Source organism: Carassius carassius, chromosome 1 (genome assembly GCF_963082965.1).
Source record: "Carassius carassius chromosome 1, fCarCar2.1, whole genome shotgun sequence".
NCBI lineage: Eukaryota > Metazoa > Chordata > Actinopteri > Cypriniformes > Cyprinidae > Carassius > Carassius carassius.
Genome location: NC_081755.1, coordinates 47,436,821 through 47,449,281, shown reverse-complemented (window position 1 = coordinate 47,449,281; position 12,461 = coordinate 47,436,821). Strand labels below are relative to the sequence as shown.

Sequence of the window (12,461 nt, the reverse complement as noted above, 5' to 3'; positions counted from 1 at the left end):
AGCTGCTCTATCTGAGTGAACAGCAGCACAAGATCATCAGCCGAGACTGGAGCGAGCGCATGATCGACAGCGCAGGGGTGCGCATGGACTTCGAGGTGAGCAGCGGTACAAACTCACCATTTCAAGTCACAGTTCACCCAGTAATCACAATTCTGTCATTATTTGCTCACTCTCAAGTTGTTTCAAACCTGTAGGAGTTTTATTTTCCTGCTGAACACTAAAAGAAGATACTTCAAAGAATGTTGGCAACCAAACACTTTCTGGTCTCCATTGACTCTTATAGGATCTTCTTTATCTATACTATGGAAGTCAATGGCTACCGTCAGCTATTTGATTACCAACATTCTTCAGAATATTTTTCTTGATAGTTTTTTACATATGCCTTTTATATGAATGATTTTTATGCATGTGTTTCAGAGGTTTAAGAACAACGGTCTGCTGTCACATGAGAAGGAAGTGAGCAAACTAGAGGAGGATGCAAGTGTGCTCATCAAAAACAAACACCCCGGGTCGTCCATTGTTAAGGTATTCATTCATTCAGTCAATCATTTAGTGGTTTGTTCATTTATCATTTATGGTTAGTTGTTCATTTATTCATTCTTTTACTAGCTCGCCTGAGTTCATTATTATGTATTTATTTTTTTACAGTTCATTCATTTATTCATTCTCTCACTAACCATTAATTCATTGTTCATTTGTTTGTTCATTCATTAAATAGCGTATTTTTAGTTAATTGATTCACACATATATTTATTTAATCATGCATTCATGCATCTGTCAGTTAATTTATTATATCCCTCACTAACATATTAATGCATTATACAATAATTTGTTTCTCAATTCATTAGTTTGTTCATTTATTCACACATTTATTTAGTATTCATTTGTTTGGTTCATTTAGTTTGTTAATTGATTTGTTCATTCAATAACGAACACATTGATTCATTATTCATTTGTGTTTGTTCAATAATTTGTTAATTTATTTGTGCATTCATCAACTTATTTCATTTGTTTGACAGTTTATTCATTCAGTCACTAACAAATTTATTCATAAATTTCTGATTTGATATTTTTTTGTTCATTCCTTGTATCCTTTATTTAATAATGGTCATTTGTTTTAGTTTTCTTTGACCATTTGTTGCTTGATCATTCAGACATACTCCTTGATTTATTTGTTTGTTCACTTACTCGTTCATTTATTAACTTTATTAACTCAAACAATAATTTTTTCAGTTTGTTGATTTTTTTAACAATTTGTTCATTCATTTGCTTTTCAGTTTGTATTTGTTTTCTTGTTCATGAATTTTGTTGATTCGTCTGTTCGTTGATTCATTCAAACCCTGACCTGCTCTGAGTGAGTCTTGCTGTCACTGATTGGCTGAATGAAGGTGATTTCACGTGTGTTTCAGTCGTACAGCACAGACGTGTCGAGAGAGTGGCAGCAATTCCTGAATCTGTGTCTGTGTCAGGACACACACCTGGACAACGTGGAGGAATACAAGAAAGTACGCAAAAACACACACACACACATATGACATGAGAAGCAGCAGATTCAGATGAGCGTTTACTGAAACGATTGCATGTGTGTTTTAATCTCAGTATCAGCTGGATTTGGAGACGTTCACTGAGTCGCTGAAGAGAATCAAATCCACGACCGAACCGTCAGTGCTGAACAACATGAGCAACTCTGAGATCCTGCTGACGCTGGAGGTCAGACACACACTCTCTCTCACACACACACACACACTGCAATATATTAGTAATCTAGTATGGTTAACAAGTGTGTGTTTGTGTGCAGGGTGAGGAGAGGTCCGTCATGAGGAACGAGCAGCGTCTGGCGGATCTGAGAGAGCTTTGCACCAACATCGCCCCTCTACACCTGCGCCGGAGCACCACGGATAAACCCATCAGCGCCATCGCTCTGTGTGACTGGAGCACGGACAAGGTAACGTCCTTTTTGGATGTTGCAAAAGATTTGGAAAGGAAGGATGAAGCGTGCTAAACGTTTCTCTGCTGCAGGACTCTGTGAAAAGAGGCGACAGGGTCACGCTGGTCTCTGATCCCAGACAGGAGATCTGGGAGGTGAAATCCAGCACAGAGACCAAGCTCATCCCAGGAGTCTGCTTCCTCATCCCTCCGCCCGATTCAGCCGCCATCAAAAAGGTGGACGGGTGAGAAAGCTCCTGAGACGCAGGAAGTGCAGGTGTAGTTCTCCCAGCTGCTTCCTGTTTTAACATTCCTGTGTTTTTCTCTTGTTTGCAGTCTGAGCAGGGATTTCTCCGATGTGAAGAGGACGAGGTCCGCTCTACAGGCCCAGGCCAAGACACCGACCGTGGAAACAGTGCAGTTCGTAAAACAGGGTATAATATACTATTTGTTTTTTCAGTTATCGTTTTATTAATTTAGTTTTGTCTTTTTTTTTTTTTTTAAATGTGACTGCATAGTTGTAGACTTTTATAAAAAAAGTATATTTAGTTTTAGTTGTTTTAGTACTTCATCTGAAAATATAAAAACAATATACGGCAGCATTTCCCTTTACATTGTTTATTTCAGTTTATTTTATTTGAAATAAACAATTTTTTTTAATGATTTTTATTTTAGTTAAAAGAATAGTTCACTCAAAAAATAACCTTTACTGAAAATATGCTCCAAGATGATTTTGTTTCCTCATCAAATTTACAGAAATGTAGCATTACATCACTTGCTCAACAATGGATCCTCTGCAGTGAATGGGTGCCGTCAGAATGAGAGTCCAAACAGCTGATAAAAACATCACAATAAGTAATCCACACCACTCCAGCCCATCAGTTAATGTCTTGAGAAGCAAAAAACAGTATGTTTGTAAGAAACTACTCCATAAGTATGGCGTTTTAACTTCAAACTGTTGCTTCCAGCTGAAATACGAATCGAATCCATAATCCATAATATTGGTTTCTCTGGTGAAAAAGTCGCCTGGTCTGAATCAGGAGAGAAATATGCACAGATCAAACACCGTTTACAGTCCAAAACAGATGTGAACAAATAAGTGGGTGGATTTTGATGTGAGGGACAACAGGGGATGACCTTTATAACTGGAGGAAGTGCTATTATATATTATGGACTTGTATTTTCGCCTGGATCGACAGTTTGAAGTTAAAAACTCCTTAATGATGGATTTGTTCCACTCAAACATAGAGATTTTTTACAAGACATTAACTGATGGACTGGAGTTGTGTGGATTACTTGTGGATTATTGTGATGTTTTTATCAGCTGTTTGGACTCATTCTGACGGCACCCATTCACTGCAGAGGAACTATTGCTGAGTGACTGATGCAATGCTGCATTTCTCCAAATCTGATGAAGAAACAAATTCATCTACATCTTGGATGGCCTAGGGTTGAGGCATCATATTAAATTTGAGTCGTAAATGATGTTATTCCTCCCGGCAGTCGCTGTGGCCACGGTTCCCGACAGCGCGAAGGCCGGCCTCATTGACAGCCGACTCGAACAGATCGATTCAGACCTGCTGAAGTTAGAGAAGGACATCCAGAACCGAATGAGGTCTCAGTTAGATCGTGCTGCACCCATCGGAGATCTGACTGCCAGAATCAAAGACCAGGATGTAAGAGTGGGAAGCAAAACCAAAAGACTTTTGAGTCTAAATGTGATTATTTAGTTGGTCAAAGAAGACACAAATGCTGGATACTATAGTAAGTATAAAACATTGAGTGACATTCACTTTGGTTTGATCTCACCAGAGTTTTGTCATGATTCTGAAGAACCTGGAGGCTGAGAAAGCATCGGCTCAAAGGGAAATGGAGCCACTGATCTCCCAGAAACCCCTGGGGCCCACCACGTCCTCGCTGCCGCTGAAACTGAGCAAAGTCAGCAATAAGATAGATGACATCACTGCCCTCTCTGATCTCTACAACAAGAAGTAAGAATGCATGCCTGTGGTAAATCATACTAGCAAGGCTTCATAAAGTACTGTCGTTTTACTATGGATTTTGGGATGATACTATGGTTAAAGCTTGGGATTGTTTCCTCAGGGCTGCATCTTCCATGTTCCTGGAGAAACAGATCAAGAAGGTGGACGACATGCTGACGGTGTTCGAGGATCAGTTGGCTGCAGACACCGGCGTCTTAGATGAGCCCAACGCCATCCGCAACCACTCCAAACAGCTGCAGGTAGACACTTATTATACACACACCATGCTGATATGAGTCTTTAACTATAATATTATAAGGATATTTCAGCCAAAAACAGAGATTCTGACATCATTTATGTTCTTAAATATACAATAATAATAATTATTATTATTTTTAAATAAAGTAACTGAAAAGTAGTCTTTGTGGGATCACATAATTTTTAAAAAGCAAATAAATGATTTGTTTATTTATTTATATTTGTTTTAAAAAGGATGCATTGCATTGATTAAAAATCCTGAAAATAAAACATATCAGTTTCTACAAAAATATGAAGCAGCACAACTGTTTTCAACATTGATAATAATCAAACATGTTTCAAATTTACATATTCATGTCATATCAGTATATTAGAATGATTTCTGTAGGATCATGTGACACTTAATATGTAATAATATTTCACAATAATACAGTTTTACAGTGTTTTGGACAAATAATTGCAGCCTTGGTAAGCATAAGAGACTTCTTTAAAAAAAAAAAAAACCTGACCCCAAACTTTTGAACAGTAGTGAACAGTGGCCTTATGAAAGAGACCACCAATTTACCAGCCATTAACTAAATACCTTAGTTTTAGGCTACGTTTACACTGGTTCGTTTTCATTTTAAAACACATAACCTTTGCAAGGTTTACGCCTGTTGTTTACTCTACTCTGACATTCTTGTCCCTTGAAAACAGAGACTTTCAAAAACGCAGCTGACTCCATTTTAGTATGTAAACTCCAGCTGCATTTCAGTTTAAATGGACCAAAACGAAGACTTTTGAAAACAATGGCATGGCTGCCCACATTATCTCCGTGTATCCTTGACGACCGTGTAAACAATAACATCATGCTCATTGTTGTACAGGCATGAATGATCATGTGACATGCGTTTTCAGTTGTGTAGTTTGGACAAAGATAGTGTCTGAAAAAAGCAGTGAAAATGCAAGTGTAGATGAGGATCGTTTTCATTTTAAAATGCAGTTTTAGGGAAAAAAATGCACTAGTGTAAACAGGCCCTTAATGCTGAAATAAAAGCAGTAATGGTTTTGATATGGTACAACTTCCCATTCAAACAACGTAAGATGTTTCTGTATGTCTGTAATTGTTTTCTCTTTAGACCATGAGTAAAGAGGTTGCATCCAAGAAAAATGACATCCAGCAGTTGAACCGTGAGCTGGAAGTAACAGAACAGGTTTGTAGCTCCCTGCAGAAGGGCTTCCAGGAGTATTGCCCTGATATCCGCCATCAAGAGGCCGAGGTCAAGCACTTGAGGAATCGCTACTCTAACATCAACAGCCAGCTACAGCAAAGGTGAAGTGTTAAAAAGAGGCCTTACATTGTTTATGTTGACATCTTTTTGTTTACTGAGGCAAATCTACTTTTTTGATGATGTAACAGACTTTTGAACTCTGTTTTAAACTTTTTACCACACAGGGCAACTCTGTTGCAAGAGGCTGTCAATAAAAATCAGGAATTTAACAGTGCCACCCAGTCGCTCACCGCTTTCCTCATCAATATGCCCAATAACGAAGTTCAGCCTGGTGAAAGTGCGTCACAAATCTATGCCAAGCAAAACTCTCAGACGGTCAGTATTACGTTTTATCGGTACGGTTTTAAAATTGATTTTGAAAATTTAAAAGTTGATTTTGATTATTTTTTATTACTATTAATATTATCTTAAATATTTTTGATGTGTAAACAATTATAACTAAGCTATTAGGAAATTGATGTTTGTTTTTTGCCATTCTGTTTAGTGCCACTAGTTTCATGGAAATTACATGCATCTCATTTAAATATCTCAGATGTGTCAAATTTATATTGGATGTAAATTTGTTTTTGGTTGCAGAGAGCAGTTGAAGACATCAATAGAAAGCAAGATGATGTAAACCGTGTGGTGAAACTTTCTCATGAACTTCAGGATGTTCTTAATGTACGATGGCCATCTTGAACACGATCATACTACTGCACATTTCACTTGTTAGTGCATGAATGCAAATGGTCTTTTGCTTCTGTGTCTTCAGGAGTATGAGCTGAATACAAACAAATACCGCAATGCATTGGGAAAACCAGAAATAAACACAAAAAGTATTGATTACATCACCCTGGCTGAAGCTGTGCAGAAGAAGGTAGGTTGCTTTGCCATAATGACCATAATAATGACTTCTTGTTTATGTACATTTCCAAATATCTGTACATTTGGCTACTTTTAAGGAAAGGGATGCTGTGAACCTCTATTCTGAAGTATCAGCACAGAATAATCAACTATTGAATCAAGTGATCTTAGCCAAGGACCTCATCAACAAGGTACTGACTTTCAAAGCTGCAATAATCATTGGAATAAATAACAAGTTAATGCCAAATGTTGCTGAAGAGTGTACAGCTACCATGGATTTATAATCTTAAACTAAACAAATCTTTATTTGTATTCCATGAATAGAATGATGAAATTGTGAGCCATGTGGTGGTCAGGCAGCAACTTCAGATGCAAAGTCAGCAGAGAGACATGGACGAAGTTGACGGTCTGAAGCGAGAGCTGGCTGAGGAAATATCTCGCCGCAGTCATGCTGAGAATGATTTAGCCACCTACAGGAAACGGATGGTGTCCCTGAAGAGTCGGAGAGGTGTGGAACGAGTGGAAGAAAAGGAAACTGTGCATTACTACCGTGATCCAAAGCTGGAGGCAGACTTGGAAGCATTGAAGAGGAGGATAACCGAAGAGTTCAATAAACGATCCCAATTGCAAACAGAAATTGAGATTGTCAACAAAAAAATTGTCAGTCATGAACGAGAGATTATCAACGTGAAGCCCAAGCTTGTAACAAAGGTGCTTACAGAAATTGAGCGTGATCCCAAATTGGATGTTGAAGCTGCAAGGATCAGGGAGCTCATACTTAAACTAAAGGAGGAAATTCGATTGCACGAGAGTGAAACGGTACAGATGAGAACGGAAGTTACTGTCTTGGAGACCAAGAGGCCAGTAATTAAAGAGAAAGTGGTCCTGAAAGAGGTTTTGAAGCTGGAAAAAGACCCTGAAATGCTGAAATCTGTGATTACATTGAAGAACGAGATCTCGGATGAGGGTATGAGATGCCAGAACCTGAATGATCAGATATTCCAGATTAGGAGTCAGATCAATAATCTAGAGAGGATTATTCCAACTATACAACCAAAAACGGTCATTAAAGAGGTGAAAAAGGTTGAGCAAGATGCTGATCTCCTACAGGAGTCAAAGACCCTCCGTGTACACATGGAAGAGCTCATACGAGAATACAGTATTTTGATGAAAGAGTTATCCAGCCTTCAGCTCCGCTACAGCCAAGTGGAGACCATCAAACAAAAGGTTGAGTTTAATGAGATCATACATGAGATCTTTAGAATTGACCCTGAGACAGAAGTGGAACTGAGACGGCTGAGAAATGAGCTTCTTGAAATAAGCAAACGGCGTACTAGCATCGAGAATGAGATCAATGTGATCATGGTGGATCTAAAGACTCTGCGTGCCGAGAAGCCCAAGGTAGAACTGAAGGAGATGACTCGAGAAGTGGTGAAAGAAGAGAAGAGTCCTGAAATTGTCAAAGAAATTAAGAGGTTGAATGAGCAGCTCACCATTTTGAGAACCAACTATGACTCCACAATGAATCGGGTGATTCGTCTACGAAAGGACAGGGATGAATGGAAGGCCGAACGATCGAAGGTGGAGACTAAAGTGGTGTCCAAAGAATTGATCAAGTATGAAAATGACCCTCTTCTGGAGAAAGAAGCTGAACGTCTCAGGAGGGAAGTACGTGACGAAGTTCAGCACCGTCGAACAGTAGAGGAGAATGTGTTTGACCTTCAAAACAAGTATATTGTGCTGGAGAGACAGAAACCTGAGGAAAGGGTTGTGGTCCAAGAAATCGTGCGCCTCCAGACAGATCCCAGTCAGATTCTTGCCCATGAAAGATTAGTCAAGACTTTGGAAGAGACCATCAAGGGTCGTAGGCAGCTTGAACTGGAGGTGCAACAGATGAGATCTCTAGTCCTGGAGCTGGAGAAGAAGCTGGAGCAAGTGGATAGGCAAAAGAAGATCCTAGTAGAGACAGAGCTGAGACAAATCAAGGCTAGAATATATGAACTTGAAACTTGTCCAACGCCTGTTGAGGAAAAGATTGTTATAGAGGAGGTTTTGAAAGTTGAGAGAGACCCTATAGTCGACAAACGAATCACTGACTTTCGGGCTACCCTGGAAAATGAGAGTGCCAGCTTTACCCGCCTGGAGAGAGATATTCGAAACCTCAAAATCAGGATAGAGTCCCTGACCAAAGAGAAATCTGTGGAGAGGGTCATCCACAAGGAGGTTATCAGGGTTGAGAAGGACCAAGCGGTGGAGTCAGAGAGAGAAAACCTTAGAGCTCAACTCACCCAGTTGAAGAATGCTAGAGCCCTCAAAGATGAAGAATTTCTGCGACTCACCAACAAAATAACTCGTATTCAGACAGCCAGAACAAATTTCTCTCAAGAAGAGACCACCATGATTGTTTACAGGGATAGAATCAAGAAAGAGCAAAACGAACTTCTCCAGGAGTTGAGAAGACTGGAGTCTCAAAAGCAGGAGATTACCATAACTTTCCAACATCAATCCAAACTCTTGAGTGAGAGAAACCAAGTCAACAGGCAAAAGACCATCAAGCTGGAGTCTGAACTACAGCGTCTAGAGAGAGAAATCCTGGAAGTGAAAGACCTTATCAACCAGCGGGAAATTACTATCATGGACCTCCAGAAACAAGCAAAGGCAGTGCAACATGCAGATACAAACACCAGAGAGACCAACGTCTCCACCAAAATTACCATTCTTGACCCAGAGACTGGCAAAGACATGTCACCTTATGATGCCTATCTTGAGGGTCTGATTGATCGTAATCAGTACATCCACCTCCAAGAGCTTGAGTGTAGCTGGGAGGAAATCACAACCGCTGGTCCTCAAGGTGAGACCACGCTTCTGCAGGATCGTAAAAGTGGAAAGCAGTACTCCATCAGTACAGCACTGCAAAATGGCAGACTAACCCAGTATGACCTTCAGCTCTACAGAGAGGGCAAAATGACCATTTCAGAGTTTGCTCTTCTGGTTGCAGGGGAAAAGAAAACACTGTCCTTCCCTCCTCTAAGTACAACACAAACAACAGCTGTTCAGACACTCGCTCCAACAAACTCCTCCACAATGACACGCCACTTATCCTCTAGCAACAGCAACTTGAACTCCCTGGTAAACACCAGTGGAGATGAGCTCTTCCCGATTTCTGGTGTCTTAGATGTCAACACAGAGAGCCGCATGTCCGTACGAAGTGCCCTAACACGCAAACTGATTGATCAAGACACAGCGATGAGGCTTCTGGAAGCTCAGGCCGCCACCGGAGGTATTGTGGACCTGAACAAGAAAGACAAGCTCTCCATTCACAAGGCAGCAGAGCGTGGATTGATCGATTCGAGCCACCTTAAAAAACTCCTCAGTGCCCAGAAGGCCTTTACTGGTTTTGAAGACCCTGTGTCCAAAGAGCGAATGTCAGTGGGAGAAGCCGCCCGCAAAGGATGGATTCCCAACGACAGTGCTGTGTGGTTCATGGAGGCACAGGTTCTGACCGGTGGACTGGTAGACCCAAAACGAGCAGGTCGCATCAACATGCAGAATGCCGTCGATACAAAACTGATTGACGAATCTGTGGCCAAGCAACTTCAGGATGATTCAACCTTCGTAAAGAATGTGATCGACCCCATCAAGAAGGAAAAGATCACGTATAAAGAGGCAATGGCTCGATGCAAGAGGGACCACACCACAGGTCTGCTCCTGCTCCCAGCTGCCTCAACTGACACCGTTGACGCTCCATCCTATTCCAGCTACAAATTCTCCAAAAGATAAAGACAACACACAAGTGTGAAAACAGATTTAAGTTCTGCAAAGCAAGGGACTTTTGATTCTCTGGCTTTTTTCATAAACATAAATAAGATAATCTCTGGAGCCTCTCATAATTTTACTTTTTTTTTTTATCTCTTCCTGTTTTTGTTTTTAACATGCTCTTTCAGTTACTCATTATTTTCTGGTTTATCTTGATGAATGGGCTGCTGAATTGCTTCTGTTTCATATATACCCAAAGTGACTATGTACTGATTTTCCAACTAGGAAAAGTGAATTACTAGAGTCAAATAAAGTCAATCTCAATTTTATTAATCTCAAAGCAAATGATCTTAAATCAATTAATTCTAAAGTCAATCTCTGAATGAAAATGCTTAATAGCTGGGATTCCCAAGCTGGGGTTCATGAAGGGAACTGCATGGGATTTGTGAGTTAAGGAAAATCCATTAATCATAAAAATCTAATAAATAAATAAATGTTTATCTGCATATCTTATGACTCAGAAATATAAGAGAACTGTGACCATGTAAATGTATAGTTAAATTATTATCTTCAAGTAATATTTTAACTAGGAGGGGTTCGGCTAACCTAAAACTTTGATAATCCCCTCAATACAGGTATTCTATAACATTTTATAGTTTTGGTCCATAACAAAAGGTTTCCCTCATAATAAAGGCATAAACATTAAATATTTCTTAAACCAAGAAAATTCGAAGAAGCTTACATTATCATTCCACTCTAAAAGTAATTATATTGGTTATAAATTAGTGTTTTTTGTGTTCACATGTCATCTTAAACATAAAAACAACACATGTACTCATAAATGCGTTTACAGTCTGAAATTTTATTTCTCTTTTTTTCATAAAAATGTATCATTTTGGAAAAATATAAAACATATTTTTATATATATCTCAAGTATATAGAGTGCTATTTAAATATCACAGTACAGTTACAATCAAACGCACATTTTTAATTTGCAAATAAATCAAAGCACTTTTATATTCCGATTGTTCACCTCCGGTCACGTACAGTATTGTGCAAAAATCAAATGTCTCAAAATCATTGCGCTAAGAGATATAATTCCTTTACCATAAAAAACAATATGGAGTGTTGTTTACATCCTTTCAACTCTGATTCAATAAGTCACACCGTTCACGTTACAGACTCTAGAGAACGTCATCTAAACACAAATCAACACAACATGTTCTGTGGATGTTTGATCATCTCTATGGCTTTAAACCTTTCAGTCATGATTAGCCTGAATCTGTCCACTGGTCTGCATCTGGCCGGTCTGTACAAGCCTGTAACAAAATGTTCACCAGGAACAAAATTCTAATGTAAAAAACTGATATTTTGACATTTAAGCTTTAATACATCTAAGATATTGTGCTATTATTTAATTTTATTAATGCAAATACTTGAATATCATTTGTTTTAAAACCCAGAACCTCAGTGCCAGACTAAAATGATATAAATTTTAAAAATGTTTTAGTTCACAATGAAGAAGACAGCTTTGGCTATGGATGTTCATTTAATAAATGTCTTAACCTTTCACTGATGACATCACCCAGGATGTGGGCATCTTGGAGGAGAAACGGCAGCACAAACATCAGTAAGTCTTAGCAATGGATTTGATGAATTCTTTGATGGTTTTAGTCTCAAACATTTCATCTTGTTTGGAAAATGTACAGATTAGTTTGATTTAAAAAAAAAAAACAATTATGCTATGAATATGAACCAAGTTGATGCTGATATAAGCATACTGTCAATGAGCGATGAACAACTTTTGCTCTTTATGAACATCTGCGCATTTCCTTGTCGTTTTGTAAATTATTAAGTTAAAATCGTAATGTTAGAATCTGTCTGACCCCAGAAGCGAATCAGGTTTTGTGTCTTTTAAGAGCTTTTTAAAATGTAAAATAGTTTAATAAGAATTTCAAGAAAAACAAGCTGTCAGTAACGGGGCATTGAGCATATTACAATATCAACAATACAGCATATTTAGTAGTTATTTTGTATGTTGTTGATGAAGCATTTTAATTTCCCAGGAGGATCTGAAGGCAGAATGTTGGGTACATAGAGAAACAGCTAGTAATCGCTAATAACAGCAAAACAGTTCATGGCTAGAAGGAAAATATTTCTGTTTTTCATTTTAGTATTTATATTTTAAATAATGGCTTGTCTACGGCAGGCATAATAAAACCTTCAGACTCTGTTGGAGATGATTTTGAGATATACTGGTGCAGGCGGCTGGTCAGGCTTCATCACAAACACACACACTGACAGTCAAACCGCTCTTAAATAATAATAAACATAACCTGATTTATATCATAGAAACATTAAGATGAACAACGTCATCATATTTTCAACATTGGCACTTCTGAAAACAAGATTGGTGTATCGCAGC

General features: G+C 38.7%; 1 protein-coding gene across 1 annotated transcript in view; it reads left to right on the top strand.

Moving 5' to 3' along the window:
• The window catches only part of LOC132153047 (envoplakin-like), a 17,889-nt gene extending 7,524 nt beyond the window's left edge, over positions 1–10,365 (top strand). The window contains exons 7-22 of the mRNA XM_059562191.1: positions 1–95; positions 418–525; positions 1,410–1,505; positions 1,600–1,710; positions 1,799–1,945; positions 2,020–2,171; positions 2,263–2,360; positions 3,430–3,602; positions 3,739–3,917; positions 4,030–4,168; positions 5,285–5,478; positions 5,602–5,752; positions 6,014–6,097; positions 6,189–6,293; positions 6,379–6,471; positions 6,605–10,365. The exon at positions 1–95 is cut by the window's left edge and continues 67 nt beyond it. Coding sequence (XP_059418174.1) covers positions 1–95; positions 418–525; positions 1,410–1,505; positions 1,600–1,710; positions 1,799–1,945; positions 2,020–2,171; positions 2,263–2,360; positions 3,430–3,602; positions 3,739–3,917; positions 4,030–4,168; positions 5,285–5,478; positions 5,602–5,752; positions 6,014–6,097; positions 6,189–6,293; positions 6,379–6,471; positions 6,605–10,060 — 5,381 coding nt within the window. The 3' untranslated portion in view covers positions 10,061–10,365. The remainder of the gene's footprint in view (positions 96–417; positions 526–1,409; positions 1,506–1,599; positions 1,711–1,798; positions 1,946–2,019; positions 2,172–2,262; positions 2,361–3,429; positions 3,603–3,738; positions 3,918–4,029; positions 4,169–5,284; positions 5,479–5,601; positions 5,753–6,013; positions 6,098–6,188; positions 6,294–6,378; positions 6,472–6,604) is intronic.
• Positions 10,366–12,461: the final 2,096 nt, after the last annotated feature.